This window comes from Copadichromis virginalis, linkage group LG7 (assembly GCF_057382275.1).
Source record: "Copadichromis virginalis isolate Kocher_CV1m ecotype Utaka linkage group LG7, C_Virginalis_male_GT1.1, whole genome shotgun sequence".
Lineage (NCBI taxonomy): Eukaryota > Metazoa > Chordata > Actinopteri > Cichliformes > Cichlidae > Copadichromis > Copadichromis virginalis.
The window spans coordinates 23,056,591-23,075,227 of record NC_140624.1 but is presented as its reverse complement, the minus strand read 5'-3'; the positions used below and the strand labels follow the sequence as shown (position 1 = coordinate 23,075,227).

At 41.7% G+C, this 18,637-nt stretch overlaps 1 protein-coding gene across 6 annotated transcripts in view; it reads right to left on the bottom strand.

Annotated features, from left to right (window-relative positions):
- The window catches only part of LOC146705029 (transcription factor SOX-6-like), a 109,142-nt gene that overhangs the window by 9,677 nt on the left and 80,828 nt on the right, over window positions 1–18,637 (bottom strand). For 4 of the 6 annotated variants that reach the window (XM_085462554.1, XM_085462558.1, XM_085462557.1 and 1 more), the window contains 3 exons: window positions 14,241–14,390; window positions 12,917–13,094; window positions 10,881–11,077 (listed from right to left, as the gene is read on the bottom strand). In XM_085462554.1, the coding sequence (XP_085318680.1) occupies window positions 10,881–11,077; window positions 12,917–13,094; window positions 14,241–14,390 (525 nt within the window). The remainder of the gene's footprint in view (window positions 1–10,880; window positions 11,078–12,916; window positions 13,095–14,240; window positions 14,391–18,637) is intronic. The other 2 variants (XM_085462556.1, XM_085462559.1) reach the window with 1 other exon arrangement.

Sequence of the window (18,637 nt, the reverse complement as noted above, 5' to 3'; positions counted from 1 at the left end):
GTTCGGCTTTTCTCTCTTGTTTGTTTATCGTCCACTTTGCGCCAGAAAGAGGAAACCAGCAGATGTCGCGCTAAACAACAGCAGCACGTTTAAGCTTGATCAGCTGTTGTTAGAATTTATTTAATATTACTTTAGTATCAGCTGATGTTTGCTGGAGCCACAGCTGTAAAAGCTGCTGGTCATGAGGTTTGTATATCTGGTGAGAGGGAAACATGAAGATGAAACCAGGAGATGTCCTTACTGAATCATCAGAGCTGTGATGGAGAAACAGGTTTACCTTTTAGTTAACATGAATGAGTTGAAGGGAAGTTGTGAACTGTTTCTGAGAGACAAATAACACCAGGATCCTTTTCTAAGTAGCTGACAGCTGGTAACTGTGCAGGGGCGGGTCTAGCAAAATGTTGCCAGGGGTCCATGTAGGGCATTAACAGGGAAAGGGGGGCACAAAGAAATACTTTCTTATTCTCATTTAAAATGTCTGGTTTTTATTAAATAATTATCTGAAGCTTACAATCAAAGTTTTTATCTGACGTAAAATGTATAAAAATCATACATATACCGACAAGACTGTACATCACTGTCACAACAGCGTTTGTTTTCATTCAAAGGCTTTATGGCTTTAATACCTGGTGGGCCGGTCTCTAGTCAAAATGCCCGGGCCGATTTTTTGTCCCAGTTCAGCCCTGGGCACGACAATCTGAGAAGGTGCATTAAAAAATACATGGCCGCGCCAGCAGTGCACATTGCAAATTAGTTCACATAGACACATTAGTTGTGCCGCTTCTTAATGACGGTATCTTAGCTAACAACCCAGAGTACCAGATTCAACTTGTAATTGGCTAAAAATCACTTCGCCTATCGGTGAGAAGGACGTTGTTAGCTTTCCACATTCCAACACTTCAGAAGCTTCAGGAGCTTTCCGCTCAGCACAGCATCAGCACCACGGAAATACAGAGATATATCTGTAGACTCGAGACAGAATTCACAATGCGTTTTCAGGACTTTCAGGTGTATGGACCAATGTTTCTTTTCTGATCAAACCAGAAAGCTTTAATGAACAGCTAGATTTGTCTCGCATTAACTGGCTGAGTTAATGCCAGTTAATGCAACATTGAAGCAGCTGGAATCCACAGCTGTGCATGTTCATGGAGCTGCATTTTCACCTGCTGGACATCACTACCTGACAAGTTTAACCGTCTTCAGAACATTGCAGAGGCCTTATTGACAGTATTTGGCTCTACATATCTGTGTGAGCAGATTTTCTCTCACGTGAGTGTCCACAGGTAGCCGTCTGAATGCTGGACACTCTGAGACCTGTGTCTCTGAGTGGGAGACCAGAGATCAGATTAACATGTGTATTATCAAACATGCCATATTGGCCCAGTTTATTTTTCTTATCATTGTTGTGAGGACACCATAAATAGCATTTGCATTTTCTGTTGTACAGTTCATTTGCTGTTATGGAGTTCTTGTTATGGATAAAAAGTGTCTTTTTTTTGTTTGTTTCAAAACAGCTGATAACTATTCGCTGATAGCTGCCAACATCTGTGAACAAATATAATTCTATAAAGTGGTTCTATATAGCAGAGGTGTGGACTCGAGTCACATGACTTGGACTCGAGTCAGACTCGAGTCATTAATTTTATGACTTTAGACTTGACTTGAAAAAATGTTCTAAGACTTGTGACTTGACTTGGACTTTTACACCAATGACTTGGGACTTGAATTGGACTTGAACCGGTTTACTTGAAAAGACTTGATATTTCACCCCAAATATAAAATTTAACATGCATATTACATAGAGATTGAAAATGTGACGTCATTCAGGGGTAAACCGCAAAGGATTCTGGGAACTCGTGGCAAGAGGTACTAGCGCACGCAGGCTTTCAATTGAAATCAGTTACACAGCGATAAAAAGAAACACAAAAATGTCAAGAAGCCGTTGTATTATTAACTGCAATAGCCGGTCGCATGACAGCCACGGGAAGCCGACGGGTAAAGAGATCGGTTGTTATCGGATTACGTCGTTGAAGAGAAATTGTTCGAGCCATGTTTCCGAAGTAACAAAGACGCGACAGATGGCCTGGATTGCAGCCATTCAAAGATCAAATATAACGTCCCAGAACACTCCAGCTCACAGGTTAGTCTGCTCCAAGCATTCCCACAAAGGTCAGTGTTTAGTAGTTAATACGTCGTTTTTCTTAACATAATTGGTGATATAGGTTACAAGCAAGTCTGGCGCTGAACAGAAATTGTCGCGCTATGCTCCTTTATTTATTGTGCATAAATAGTAAATTGTCCTGACACAATATTGTGTTTCGCTTCTGTTATTATGGCACATTGACAAAAACATATACTTTTATTCACAGGATAAAACAGTTGTTTTTTGTATCACTAATTGCCCAGTACGATTACAACATACAGTATTGTTGTCACTGCTACATTTCTGTGATGCTACCAGAAATTATTTCCACTACTAATTAATTACCGTTGAGCTCAAAGGTCCTATTAATAAACGGTTAAGGAATGTGTATTTATGACGACGATTTGTGAGACTGGTAAACTTATGATATGTACGATGGTCTTTACTTTCTACACGGTGCATTTCAAGGTCCTGTACCCATCCGGCGGTAAACTGTACCTGGGCTTGTTGCAGTGACCTGAAGTTACTAAACTTCATGAGTGTGTGCACTCACTCCAAGAACCGTATGATTATAAATATGCATATAAATATGCTACGATGAGATAGCTGACTTCATCTAACTAGCAAATGTTTTCCAGGCTACGTTGGTGATACAGTTTTTTTTAATATGTATGATATTTTTGTCATGCGATTTTAAAGCCGGTCCTACAACTGCATCCAAGAATAACATGCAGCTTATCTCAGAACTGTCGGTGAAAATTATTCTTGGAGCTAGGTTTAATTGCGCTGCATTTTAAAGAGGTGCAATTTCACAATTTGTGTATATTTTCTAAGTTCACTATTTTGTCATGTGTTGAGAAAAACACAGATTTTAAAATTACATGGTCTAATATTTACATTTAGCATATAACTGCAACATGCTTTTTTCATTTTTTTTTTAAAGACTCGAAAGGACTTGAAATTCAAAGTTTCAGACTTGTGACTTGACTCGGACTTTTACACCAGTGACTTGAGACTCGACTCTGACTTGCCTGACATTACTTGAGACTTGACTTGAGACTTGAGGATAAAGACTTGAGACTTACTTGAGACTTGCAAAACAATGACTTGGTCCCACCTCTGCTATATAGTGTGTAACCGTTAATATAGAGCGTTATTAAATTTATTGCTAATGCAGTCATATGGCACACTGACTTCTGAGGAAATTTTAGATGGCACTTGTCATCAGAAAGGTTGCCGACCCCTGATTTAACCACTAGATCAAGTTTCCTGCCATCTTTTGAATTGGGCAGCCATCGATGACTTTGATGGTAATGACAGTAAAATTAATTGCTGGGTTCAGCTAGCATAAAGGAAACGTCCAGCACTTTTAGCTTTACTTTTTTTAATGGAACCTGAACAAAAATAAGTGATGATGAGTTTTAATTCATGTAATAAACTAATAGGCAAGGCAGAACACCTCGAAGGCTGCACTTATCCTCAGTGACTTGCCCACCTTCCGTTATCATACGCTCCTCATCTGTCACCACCTCTAAGACAAAAAACTCCTACAAGCAGCTTGCCTTGGAGTCTTACAGCTAAAATTACCCCACCACGCTCTCAAACTGCAGTGGAAAACATGGTACGCTCCGCATAGCTACCATACATCCACACTCCTCCTCTTCTCCTCCTTCCCTCCCTCCCTTCCTCCCTCTCAGTTCTCCTCCTTTTTCTGGTGACAGAGGCATTTTGTTTGACGCAAGGAATGGTTGCTGGGTGAAGTCATGCCGCGGTAGCTGCTGGCAGCAGTGGTGGAACTTAGGGGCCGCGTGTATGTGTGCGTGTGCATGTGTGTGTGTGTTTATAGACAAGAGTCAGTGCGGGCCAATGTCAGCACTACAGCAGGGCTGTAATCAGGCCTACCACAGAACATGTGCCTGGGCAGTGCCATGCTCACCGCAGGAAGCAACCGCCTAACAAAGGACTAAAGAAAAGAAAGAAGGAGGGAAGGACGGAGATAGAGAGAGAGTCAGAGAAAAATAGAAAGGAGGAGATGGAAAACGAGTGTAGAGACAAGAATAAGATCTCAAGTCTCCTGAGAGCCATCCTGTGAGCCCAAAAGTCAAAATGAGTCACAGTTTGACTTTCTGTTATTTGAAGGCCAATGTCCTACAGTACATAATTCCTCTGCAATCGAAGTGAAGATGTTTGAAATGTTCCCGGTGATTAGATGAGACCAAATGGAAAAGTAATGCAGAATAGAGTTGTGGATTTGGAAAATGGAGTGGGACAGCATCAATAGAGACAGAATGATCCAAACTACAGATTAACAGCAGATCTGGGTCACAATTTGCAAATATTCCCTGTGGTTGGTCTACTTTTGGTCTTCTTAAAAGTTCTTGTGGCAAATGCAATAAGGAGCTGTCTTTCCTTTGTTTAGTCAAGATTGAAATAGGTTTGGCCTGTGTGCCTGCTGGTTTCAAACTGGACTGCTGCCTTTTGGAGCAATATTACAGACTTTCTTTCCCCCTCTCTTTAATTGGACTCCATTTGTACTTTGTAGAATTAAACTGGAAAAAAAATAGCAGAAAATAGGCAACAATCACTTTTAAACATTAAAGCTGTGCAAACAACTACCTTAAAAACAAATCACATTAGTGCTGCCACAGTACTTTTAACACACGTTTGCTTTTGCTGGTCTCTCAAAGTGTTGCTGCTGGATGTATGCTTCTAAATTTAAGAGACACCCGACTCTTTTTGTTCTGCTTGGTCTGTTCTCTTCTTGGCATCCAACTCCTCGCGTCCCTTCACTGTTGCTAAGGTAACACTCCAAACATTTTATTTTTTAATCCATACCGTATTGAGCTCATTACCACAGTTACAACTCGCCTGCTGCCAGGATGGCCTGCCTCCAGCTGACCCGCAACCGTTTACTGTCTCCTCCCGGACCAATCAAGTTTGGCAAACTCCTCAGTAACCCTCCCCACTGCCCACCAACCCCCCTCCTGGGGTTTCCTCTCTACTCCAATTTTCTTCATCTTTCTTCCTCTCTTTCCTTCTCCATGCCGATAGAGCTGTCAGTCAGCCCCCTGTTCTGTTTTTTTTCAACCATGCCTCCTATTCATAGCCTTTAACACCCCTCCGCCAGACCTCTACAACTTGAGCCTTCAACCCCCAAAAGAAGTAGACACTCAGCTTTATAGTATTTATTATAATGTATATCACTCAGACTATAATTGCACCAAGATTATGTCGACGTTTAATCAAAACTTGGAACCATCTAAGCTTCTGGTTTCACAGGCTCACTTCCTTCAAAGACCAAACTAACCAACAGCGGAGCCAATATAAACTTCTATACAACCATTTCTCTCCTCTCTTTCTCTTTCTTCCAGACTTATTCAATGACAGAAAGCATGCTGACCAACTTTAACTTTGTGTAGACAAAGGGTGTTCTTCTATAATGGGATACTGTTAAATTATAGTCTCCAAAATTTAGATTTCTGGTCCATTTCAAAGCTGTATAAATGCTATGTGAAAGTGTCCAAACCTACGAGGAATGTGTGCAATAAGTTAAAGGGTTCTGAACCATTTGTAGAAAAATATGCATAAAGAGTGTATGATTGATATAAAGTATTTTCAAATTAGCATGCTAGAAATGAATGAAACTCAGTTTGACTGATGTTGTTTTTGTTCACTGAAATGTGTGTATATTTATTTTTGAGTACTGGATATTCTAGATTGTCCAGTCTCCAAGCCCACCTTTGCATAACTGCTCAAAGATCATCTTACAGCATATGACTCTGTTGGAGTACAGCACAGACTGATGCCCCTTAGCCCATCAGCCAATGTAGCAGTTAAATTATACTAGCACCAGAGACACTAGAAGAGTTCATGTGTCCACATTATTTACATCATTATCTCTCCACAGCATCATCCAAACAGAGCAAAAAGGCTATTTGTGCTTCTTCTAATGTGACCTGTACATTTACCATTTCCTTCACCTCCATTGGAAACTTAGAAAAGTATCTGCTCAGAATTCAGTGTGTTTTTTGTACTTTGTATCTTGTGAACGTTACTCTGGGTTTTTTTTAAGCCAACTGAGCAATACTGTAACTAATGTAACTGTGTAGAGCTTATACATGTTTTCCTACATATTGCAAAGAGACAGATACATGATTTGGGGGTTCATCATGTAATATGTAGGCTAAATAATTATAGTATAGTAATTATAGTAATAATAATTACTGTTTTTCTTAATGGCATGTTTTGTGCCTACTCTGATGAAAAGAAAAAACATTTATATATATATATATATATATATATATATATATATATATATATATATATATATATATATATATATATATATATAAGTCTTAAGCGTCTCTCTCACACACACACACTCAAACACACGCACACACACACATGGTTATACACAGTGGCTATTTCAGTGAGCTCTGGCAGCCGCAGGCCAGCTGGAAGCAACGTAAGCGTAAGGTGATACTCAACAATGCCACTAACTGGCCAGGCCTCTCGTCTGTACACCAGCTATAATGACATTAACATGGCCAAGGCCAGTGCAGAGCCAGGACACGCATGCACGCACGCACACACACACACACACACACACACACACACACAAAAAGGAGTCTAGGATCACTTTCAGCTCATAGCGAAATGTCTGTGTCGCTTATGTTTGAAACGAATACTGTGGGACAAAAATACACAAACAAAAAGTGAAATACAGACACAACACACACACTTAGACGTCACCGCGACTCCCTTTTGAGTGGAATCAGTGCGGGTAATAAATAGCTCAACATTCAACATTACACTGAGATACCATTCACAGCACATGCCTCATTCCCTCCAAGGAAGCTGAATATGTTGTGTTAGTACAGTGTCATAAAACAAAAAAGATTTGGGAAGCGCTTCAAAGTTTCGAAGGGGAGGATTTGAGTAACAAATTTATCCATTGAACTAAAAACTACCAACAAATCCAAGGTAAAGAAAAAGAGCTGGTCTCGCTGCCTCCTGAGGTGGAACGGTTGAGTCACACTTTCAGTATCCAGCAAGTTCCATCCATGAATTGTTTAAGACAGAGCAAAGCTTTTGAGCACTTCAGGAGAAAAAAAAGCACACACACAGACGAAAAAAATGTTACGTCCCAATGAAAAAAATGATGCATTCAAAGCAAAGAGAAAGAGTCTTTGAGCTCCTGTTGTTAGGTAACGAATAACAAACTGACAACAAACAGCGAGGCTTGCTGTCGTCCTCGAACCGGAAACAATTACTTTGAGAGTTTCCAAGTGAGCTTTTTATTAGGAGGCATGCAGCTATAAACCAAATTACTGCATTGCTTTGGTTTTGTTCTTCTAAAGTTGGAAAATATAGAGCTTTAGAAACACGGAGGGTTCTCCTTGCAGCGCACTCACCTCAATCTGTTGAGCGTTTCAAAGTGAAATTTGTGCAAAAACAAAAAAGTTAAAAGCATAAACTTATTTCAGAACACTGGTGGTTTATTTCACTGGACCTGCAGCAGGCAACTCATATTAAATCTTAATAAACAATTTATCAGTATAGGCTGTTGTCTAATTTATATTTATGAGTTTCTCAGTGTTTACTAGTATAATGACTTATAAAAAAAACAACTTGGGACTGAGGATAAGTAAAGCAGAGATATATTTTGCCAGATTTTGAATGTTTTCTTCCTGAAGATGCAAGGCAAACAAGTCCAAAAAGAAAAAAAGAATCAAAACAACCTATCCTTGGAGTGCACCAATCATGACCTACTTGGGGTTGGTGGGTTCAAAGTCTCCCCCCCTAAAATATTAATGAGTTCTGCTCCTCCTCGTTCTCCTTGTAAGCAACATGGGATCAATTGCACAGCAGAATTGGTCTAATCATGTTCCGTATTTTACTTAATGTTTGATCCTCAGAATTTATGATTGGTTGATCAGACCGATTGAAGATGTTTTGGAATATGAATTTCCCCCTGGATCTTGGTACAAAGGCCCTGTCTCCTTTCGCCCAAGGGAAAGAGATGAGCTGGGCAAGAGGTGAGTGTGGACAGGGGAATTCCCTGAGAAAGGGCCTTTAATTGGGCTAAAACCCTGAGGCCGGGATCGCCCCTCCAGGGCAAGTGGAGAGCTGAACTCCATTAAACACACATATACACGCACGCATGAACGCACACACTTACACATACACACTAATCACCTCTTCTCTTAAAAAAAACACCCACTCAGTCAAGGCAGGCACACTAACACGCCAAAACCATCACTTGTCATTGGCCCAGCTGCTCCCTCTTCAAAGCTGTTGGCTTCTGGGTGGCCGTGGAGATGAGAGGAGAGAAAAGAAGTTCTCAAGAGCTGCAGCCCGAGCCAAATGACACCAAATATCATCCATGAATATTCTTCAGACTCATGTACGAGCTGAGAAGAAACCTTGAACTCTGAGCCAATGAAATAGTAGAGAAAATGTGACACAGGAGCAAAGAGTTTGTAGACCCACAGAGGTGTGAGTCTCTGTTTTCAAGTTTGTGTTAAGGAGCAGAAGAGAATACTTAATGGATCCTAATAGCTAGTAGGGAGCAATAAAAAAATTATTGTCCAGTTCCCTCTCTCCTTACCACCTTGTCCTTCAGGCTGTTGCTGGCAGTTTATGAAGACAGGTTCACATCTTTTAGTGAATGAAAAAATACAACAAATTTAAAAGTTTGTCTGTTAGTGTTGCACCATGAGTGATGTTATGTGCATTGTTAGTAATCTCAATTGGTGGCAAGGTATCAGTATGTTGTTCACGTGTTCTGCATAGTTAGCAAACAGTATTTGACCTCAGAGTCAATGTTCTAGGAAAATAACTCCTAGATTCTTCCAATATGATTTAACAAGACTACTGAGCTTTAATTCTATTTGAACATAAATTAACTCACAAATTGCCTTTTTCTAATCATTTTTAAATTTTAGTTTATGATGTTGTAGAGTTTTTGAGTCCTATTTTAATTCTACGCCAATGTATTCCTAGGGCTGGTCCTAAGCCCGGATACATGGTGAGGGTTGTGTCAGGCAGGAGATCCGGCGTAAAATCTTTGCCAAATCAAACATGCAGATGATTAAGAATGAGATTTCCATACTGGATCAGTCAGGGCCTGGTTAACAACAAGCGCCTGAAGTGCTGGTCGCCAACACGGTGCCAGAGGAAACTGCTACTGCTGGCCCAAGACAAAGAAAGAGGAAAGGGGGAAGGCAGTGAGAGACAAGGAAAAGCAGGAGGTGTAAGGATAGCTGGCAGTGGATTTAACCAATGGAATGGAAGTGGCTCTGGTGAACATGTATATCGAGAAGAGGGCAGAGCATTACAAGAGTGGAGGAATGTGCACACAGGTGGGACAACATGCTATGCAGAAGAGATGCAAGAGATAGCAGAATGCAATGTGTTGGCAGGGTAGAATGTAGCTAGACACATTTGGGTGGTAGTTTGCAGGATTACTTTGGAAATCAAGAAATGGAAGGAATTTTTAACCAGACTGCTCAACACAATCTTTTAAATATACTTATTTGGAACCAGCTTAACACAATCTTGAAGAGTCAGAAGATGCCTTGGAAATAGAGAAGAAGTGTACTTGACAGATGATGGAAGGGGTGGAAGGGTGGAATATGATGTTTGCAGATGATAGTGAGAGTAGGGAGCAGGTGGAAGAGCCTTAGAAGAGGAGAGGACTGAAAGTCATTAGAAGCGAAACAGAATATAATTAATGAATGAAATGGAGAAACACAAAGTAATAAGGTGATTATGCAAGGAGTGCAGATACCTGATACCTGAGGTCAACCACCCAGGCAGGGTGGAGTGGGCGGAGACGACTGTCAGGGGTGATTTGTGAAAGAAGGATAGTAGCAAGAGTGACAAGTAAGATTTAAAGATGGTAGTGAGGCCTGCTATGGTGTACGATTTGGAGACAGTGGCACTGACAAAAAGCCACGAGGCCGAGCAGGAGGCTTAAGATCCTAAGAATTTCACTGGGACTGAACAGGATGAAAAGGATTTAGAAATGAGTAAATCAGAGGGACAACTCAGGTCGGAAGAAAGTTAGAAAGGCAAGGCTGAGATTGTTTCAACATGTGTAGACGAGGGATCGTGCTGGACAAAGGATGTTGAATATGGAGCGGTCATACAGGAGGAAAGAGGAAGACCACAGAGAAGATTCATGAATTCATGAAGGAGGTTATGAGAGTTGGTGTGACAGAAGAGGATGTCAGAGAGATGGAGTCCCATCTTCCTCTTTGTCCCTGCTAAATCATTTGTTGATGCTTGTAGTTATGCTGCTTGTGGTTTGTGTACGGTCCTTGTTTCCAGTTTGTTTGTACTCTGGATTCCTATTTTGTTTATTTCATTTATTGCATTAGCCAAAGACCGCTTTGTTTTTTTTTTTGTTTTTTTTGTTTTGTTTTTTTATATATATTTGTGTTGAATTAACAGTGCTGATTTTATAACCTCAAAATCTGAAAAGGTATGACTGGAATTGTAGCCAAAAGTATTGAGTATTTAAAAAGAACTGAAAAGTTTATTTAGTTATTTAGCAAATCTTTATGTTATTTATTTGACAGTATTTTAGGACCAGAGCCAAAATTTCTTTTTTAGAAGAAAAGTAATTGCTATGAAACTGCATTCAGTTCATGTAACTCTTTCAGACCTTATCAGTAAAACGTGTGTGTGCATCCTATTATGCATCCAGATGTGACCTGCATGTCCTTCTAACCTTGTTGCCGTTGTTGAGGTTCATGCTGCTGAGGGCAGATAGCTTTGCTTCCAGACTCTGGTGTCCTGGCTGCTGCTGCTGTTGGTGGAGCTGCTCCCTCTGGATCTGCTCCCTCATACTCCTGGCCTCTTGGATGGCCTTCATCACTGCATCCTGGTCCCCAAACAGTGCTGTGGAGTTGAGACTGGACAATATGTCTGCAGGTGGAGAACAGACGAGAGACAGTCGTATGTCACTTAGACTGGCAATACAGCATCGGGGACATGTTCGGGTAGCATAAAAATGAATTGCACACATTTAATACTCTTCTGGCTCTGATGTGAATAACCACTGAAAAGAAAAGGTTATGCCCTTTTTTGACACTTTGTGTAGGGAAAGGGATTTCCAATCAAGCATACATAAATGAACAGATAACTTTTATGAATATACCATATGTACAAATGTACTGGCCTACCTACAAATTGCCAACAAGAGCTGCTCAGTCATGGAAATCCATGCCGTGAAGTTCCCAGCTCACAGATTTTGTGCTGACGTTAATGTCAGAGGAGGTTTGGAGCTCTGCAGTTATTGAACAGGGACCCAAAAACCCAGATCTGTAATTTTACGTGGTCTGCCACTTCGTGGCTGAGTTACTGTGGTTCCTAAACACTAGCACTTTGCAATCATACCACTTATAGTTGATCGTCGAGTATCTAGGACTTAGAAAAATTCACAAACTGGCTTGTTGCAATGGTGGCATCTTACACACATTACCACATGTGGCTAGGAGCTTGACTTTATAAACCTGTGGAAATAGGACTGAAAAGACCTGAATTCAAAGATTAAGAGGTGTGACCCAAGACTTTTGTCCATATAGTGCGCTCATATTTGATCCGTGCTATTACCCAGTGCTACAAATTTCTATTTGAACAAACCAGACTCCAAACTTTTTAGAACTCAGTTTAGTGCTTTTACTTTACTTCGTAAGATTCTACTGATACTAGAATAGAAAGTGTAAGTCCTTATAGTCAAACGTTCAGAAAGGCTGAATACAAATTCCCATTAAATAACATTTCAACTGTATAAACATGAGATTTCCAATCTTATATCAGCTCCAAATGTTGTTCAAGTTTTGTTCCAGGCCATTTGTGTCAAAACATGACTGAGCCTCCTCCCCCTTGTTTAAGCACCACGCTTCACACTTTTGAAGCCGATGCACATTTGAAGAATAAGAGGAAATAAATAAATAAAAGGATGCAAAGTTTCCGTCGCCCTCCTCATTTAATTAGCAGACAAGTAGGAAGCACTGTATGCTTGGGTGGCCGTTAAAATGGGCAAAAAATAACTTTGCAGGAACACAAGCGTCGCGTCCTCAAAGCCACTCCAGACAAGCTGGTGAAATTGTTTTCTGGGGGGATATAATGAGAGGCTTTAGATTGGCCTTAATAACAGATAGCAGAGGTAGGGGCATAAAAGGTCTAGTGCGGGCAGACAATGATGTGAGGAAGCTCTTAAAAACCAAATAACGTGTGCTGGGTTTCACTGCTTCCGCTGCCAGGGTTTTCATTGGGGCTAAATACAGGGCTTTGGACTCCTGTAAAATACAAACACACACACAAAACACACACATACACAGGTCTCCTCATGGGGTTTAGGTGTCTGCAGCCTATCAGGCACATGCGACGCTTCTTGGTTTGTCTGTGGGTGGCTGTGGGAGTGGGAGGTGTTTGGGTGGGTGATGTTTTTGTTTTTCCGGCTAAGTTGAAGGCAAGGTTTTTTTTTTTGCTCGACGTGTTTGCTTTGGGCGGATGTACACTGCAGATGTGAGCGATACATTCGTGCACAAATGCATATTAGTGTTGGTTTGTGTGTGAAAGAGAATCCATGAGCAAAAGTACATCAGTGTTTCGCCTCAGTGTTTTTTCTTTGCAGCATTTACTCTGTGTCATTGTAATTGTAGATGAGTGTAAGGATAGTGTTATTGAATGTTAATGAAATGTAGCAGTGCTAGTAGACTGGGTGGCCCACCCCAGCTAGCCCGTGGTGTTGTTACCTACCCAGGGAGGTGTTCCGGCCCATGCTGGGAATTGGGCTGGGGATGCGGCCTTTGCCCATGCCTGTGGGGCTGGTCTTGTTTCCAGAGAACAGACTCTGTGTTGGGGATGTCGGGGAGCGAAGAGGTTCAGCTGTCTTGGGTCTAGCTGAGAGGTTCAGTGGCTGTGTGGATCCTTCCTCCTGTTAATGAAACAGGTGCAGCATCCATTTATACAAAGTCCTTTCAACAGGAGCTAAATTACTAAATTAGGGTTAATAAAAAGGCTGTAAAGTAAGCGTTAGAAACTGATATAAAGCTGAGCAAACCTGCTGATGTTCTGCAGTGTTACTTGAAGAGCCTTTGGTGATCCTTAAGTTTTTGGCCTTTAATAAATGAATTCGACCAATCAGCTCTTTAAGCCTCCTTACTGCATATAAACAATGGTACATTTGTTTGTGTGATTTCTTATTTCTGATCAGATCTTCATGACCACACTAATCCACATAAAGAATTCTTGGAAAAGGAAAAATAGTAGCATAAAGTAAACTTCAGCACGCCAGCACAGTCTGACTGCGGCTGTTTTGTTGGCAGAAAACACTTAATGAACGTGGCTCTAATTTGGAGTTGAGCCGCAGCTGAGGAAGTTTTGAGAAGGGAAGGAGCACAGAACGAGCTTTCGCGTGGGGAAAGGGGGTAAGTTGAGATGCGGGTGGCGTGCTGAGGGTGGGATGAGTATGCGTGGGGTTTGCTATGGAGGATGAGGAGTTTGGAGGGCACGGCACTACTGTTTGAGTGCGGTGAGCTCCGACGCCGGTCTATTGTGACGCTGGTTGCAGCTGTGCCCCACACACACACATGGCTTCCATTACTGCCTCGTCACCGAGTAAAGATCAGGCGTACGCTGCCAAACAGCAGCCAGCGCCAGTGTCAGCTTGTGAGTGCACATGTGTTTGTGTGTGCATCAGCCTGTGACATTTAAATAAGCTGTTTCTAATTGACAGTGAAGAACACAGGGGCCAATGCACAGCTCATTGTTTCAACAAATTCCATATTTCCAGCTTTCACTTTTACTTTCAGTGACCATCAACATTATTATTACAACATTCGGAGCCCACTTTTTACTTCTTCTATTATGTTGTCTCCGAATTTATCACCATATTTCCCTGCACATACCCATAACATGAAAAGTCTAATTCACTATTGTAGCAAAAGTCAGCAAAGCCATTTACACATATTTAAATATAACATCATCAAGAGAACACACAAGAAGCTCTCGGTACATCTAGACCGGCTCTATTCTCTTGGCAGCGCGCACTCATTTAACAACATTTGAACAAAGTACCTACCTTAATCTGAGAGACAGGGCTGGATGCTCGCTTCTCGCTCTTGAGGGTGGAGGGAGAAAGAGGACTGGAGGAGTTGGGAGCTTGTGGGAGGGGAGCCATCTTGGCTCCTGGTGAGATCTGCATGCTTGCCAGCTGGGCGGCATACAGCTGCTGCAAAAAAAGGGAAGAAACCAGCAAAACCGACAGGCTATTAACATCGCGCGCCAGCAGCTAGTCAGTGGCTTTCCTCTTTCATTCTCTCTCCTCTTTTCTTTTTCATACACACACACGCGCGCACGCGCACACACACACACACACACACCTTTGATCCTGTCAATTTCATTTATTTATTTATTTTGGTTTATCCTTTCCCTGGTACTGGCTGCATCCTTTGAGCCAAAGACACACTGTAGTTAGATGGAAACAGGCACACACACACACACACACACACACACACACACACGCACACGCACACACACACACACACCTTTGATCCTGTCAATTTCATTTATTTATTTATTTTGGTTTATCCTTTCCCTGGTACTGGCTGCATCCTTTGAGCCAAAGACACACTGTAGTTAGATGGAAACAGGCACGCACACACACACACACACACACACACACACACACACATCTACATCTGAAGTTGACAAGAGCATCCCACACAGATGTAAGATTTGTTTGAGGTATTATTTATCAAGGAGGGATTCCAGCAAATTATTTTTTTATGCTACATTATCTGCAGAACTTTTCTAACAGTTATTTTTTCAACAGATGCTTGGAGCAGCTTGCACATAGATCAGCATCTTTCAGCTTTTAAATAGGAAACAAATGGTACCTATTCTGAAGTTAGGTTTAATAGCCTTGCTTCAGTTTTACTTGTAATAAAAGGTTGGTATTGTCCTGATGTTTCAATGTTTAGTCTTGGCTTTCTTAGCAGAGGAATAACAAGTCAAATAATGTAAAATGAGATTAGGAATATTATATGAGGAACTGCTTCATGGGTCTCTAACTAATCTTGTCACCTCTGGTTTGTTCTTGCATTAATGCTTCAGGCAATTTCTTTACTTACTTTAATCCAAAGCAAGACGACAGTGGCTAATCAGATTTAAGCAGGTGTTCATAGTTTACACCTTGGACCAGTGTTTCAATTGAAAAAATCCTTGAACATAGCAGAGAAATAAAAAAGAAAACCCTCAAAGTAAAAGCCTTTAGTGTTGGATGAAAACATTAAATGACAAAGGGGAAAAAAGGAGAACTGACTTTTCATCCAAGGTACTTAGCAAAAATCAAAGAGTCAAATACTCGGCCCACAGTCCAGGGTCTTCTAAATCAAAGCTAACTGGCCAGACAAACCACTGCCTGAAACCACTGTCAGCCCCTGTCTAAATGCATTGGAGTGTGAGTGCTGGAGTATCAAAGAGCCTGTCCTCAGGAAAACCACCCAGACGTGGCTGGCCTTCAGTAGATTCCCTCTTTTCTTTCTGACTTTTTTTTCTCTTTTTTGCTTTCCTCTCATTTTTCATTACTCTCACCTCATCTGTACTCCTCCCTCCTTCTACAGTTCTGTCTTTATTTTGTCCCGCTTTCTTTTGATCTCCCTTTGACTCTCTTCACTTGTCTTCTGACTCTTAGTTTAGGTCCAGAAATCATTTCTCATATCTTTCCACCCCATCTCCAGCTCTGTTTTTTTCCCCCTTTCTTTCTCTGTTTTTACCTTCTGCCCCTTCAGCCTAAATGACCCCCAGTGTTGTGAGATCTGATTTCCCTTCAGTCAAAACTGCAAAGCCTCCCAGGACCAGAGATCCAAAGTAAAGAAAGCACAATGGAGAAAGAGAGAGAAGGACAGAGTTTTGCAACGCAGACACACGAGACCACCGTCGCTTCACCGCCAAAGCGCCAGGCTCAGCAGTTGGGGCCAGAGAAATTGGCTGGCCCTCTCTCCACTTCTCTCAGAGCGATATTAAACACAAACAGAAGGGGCCTTGCCGCTGAAACAAAGCCCTGATGTCACGCCGCTTATTTTCCTTGGAAGGTACCGGGAGTGCTCGGTCCAACCCCTGGCGATATGAGATCCCTGTAAGAATGTGCCTTGAATGACTGGTGGTGAGGCCTCTCGCGTCAATCAAGCCGACCACAGAGTTACTTCTGGTGATGCCTGATATTCTTACAGCTCTAAGGGGAGCAGGGGCTGGGGCAGACACATGAGTCCTTGAGGTAAAACACACAGTTAGGATCTCACACCCATGTCTGCACAAACACACACACACGCAGTGCTTTTTTCCCCCACAAACACACCCACAGCTTTTGTGCTGCGAGCAGCGATTCTGTCAACGGTTACAAATATGAGGAGGGAACTGTTGAACAAACAACAGACTGACAATAAGAGCTTTTACCTAATTTTTTTTCTCTGCTTCTTCAAGACACTCAGAGATTGATTGTGTACTGGGGAAACCAATCTGCAGCGTAAACAACACCAACCAGAGTTCCTGCCATTCAGCCAACTCCCGAGGGAAGACAATGCTGCAATTTCCTAAATTGCAAATTGACAAAGAGGGCCTCGAAGTGTGACTCAGCTGTCCAGACTATTTGACTCTTTGGATATCAGTGCCCATTTGACTAAAATCCAAATCATTAGTCTGTCACTCTTCACACACGTGATTATTAGCATTTTTGCTTTCTCTTTTTTTGGAGGGGGGCTACATCACTGTAATTCTTTAGAAAACAAAGAGAAGGTGATGATGTTTTGGGTGTCTGCACTTCTGTTTGGACTATCAGATCGTAGTCCACCAGCAGCCTCCTCCATGCTCAGACTGCTCTGTCCCATTAGGGCTGAGTGGAGACTCCCTTCAGCTGGCCTCTTTTAGTGTCCAGCTGCTATTGATCTCAGGAGTGCAAAAAACAAATGAGGTTTTGTCTTTTTTTCAGCAGGTTCGTTTGTGTGTGTGTGTGTGTGGGGGGGGGGGGGGGGGGGGGGGCATGGCCCGGACAGAGGGCAGACTCTAAATATTGCACTTTTGTGTTAAAAAAGATGGTAAAACAGATAGAAAGAGAGACGGCCCGCATAAAGACCTCTGGTTCTCGCTTTTATCAGTCTGTATCAAACATGTTTCTCGTGTATGACAGAGAAGGTCATTCACGCTTTATGTACAGTGTGTTGGCAGTCGGGCAGAAATCATTACCAGGGGCCACATTAAGTTTCCTCACCTTTGTGTCCGTGCCTAACACTCACTAAGCATGGAGACACAAAGCTAGAGATGCTTATGATTTCAGCAAGAATGTCTGCTAAGCAACTGTATGTCCCTCGCATTAGCGGCACACAAAGAGGGCCTTTCTTCAGCAGAAATCTACTGTTGTGAAGGGTCTATTGCAATGCTCTGGAAACAATTGGATGGATCAAGTTCCCACGCCAATAGTGGAACATTTGTGCTATCAGAATTGGTAGGTCAGTTCATGATGGGTCAAGGCTTGCTTAACAGCCTTTACCAGACAGCTTAGTAATGCAGATTTAGATGATTTATAAAGGTGTATAGATATAGATATACAATATAAAACTTTTCAGACGGCACTTTCTGATGGTGACTTTTCCTGTGTGAAATTATTCTTTCTGACCTTCAGTGCCAGCCAGCTGTTTGAATGAGGGCTACAGGGTTCAACTTTGAAACATCTGGAGCAGTCTGACTACAACATCTGTCTATCCTGAACTGAGCATCGATTTGGCATTACAAATGTTTGATGCCAGCTGGTGTGTTTTGACTACAGTATGTAGCAGAGGAGGTTGATAACACAGAACAAATACAATATCATTGTCTGTTTATAGTGCTAACACGATAATGCACAGTTTCCCTTTTTCACAGTTAAAGCTGCATCCAGACTAGAACTGATTTGCCTGTCGTGCAGTACTTTAAACCTGACAGCTGGTATCTGGCTACCCAGGTAACCCTCTAATGTATTTACTACAAGGTCACATGTTAATTAGTGGCATCCTGCGTTTTCAGTGGTGGTCGCTTCAGTCGCTTGCCTGCAAGTTTATCTACGGTCCCGCTCACTTCGCTGTGCCAGTAGTTATCTGTAGCCATTGTAGAGAAGTGCCGTTCGGTTTATATAGTCTCTGGTTGCTACGTCACTCCTGCAAATTTACTGAGACTATCTAAAATTAATAGAATAGGTAAGGCCTCAGTTTGTGGCCTGTCAAGACATCACATCAATTTTACAGTAAATGTAAAATTGATTTGATGTGAAAGAGTAAAAGTAACTACTGTAACCAAAGATAGGTTCATATTTTATATCCATACAGATTTTTAATGTATGCATCATCATCATCATAGGTGATGGTAGCAGTAACAGCTGCTCAAATGCAAATATGGATCGATCACAACAGGACAGATGAGCAACAAAATGTGTCAGCTGTCACTGCT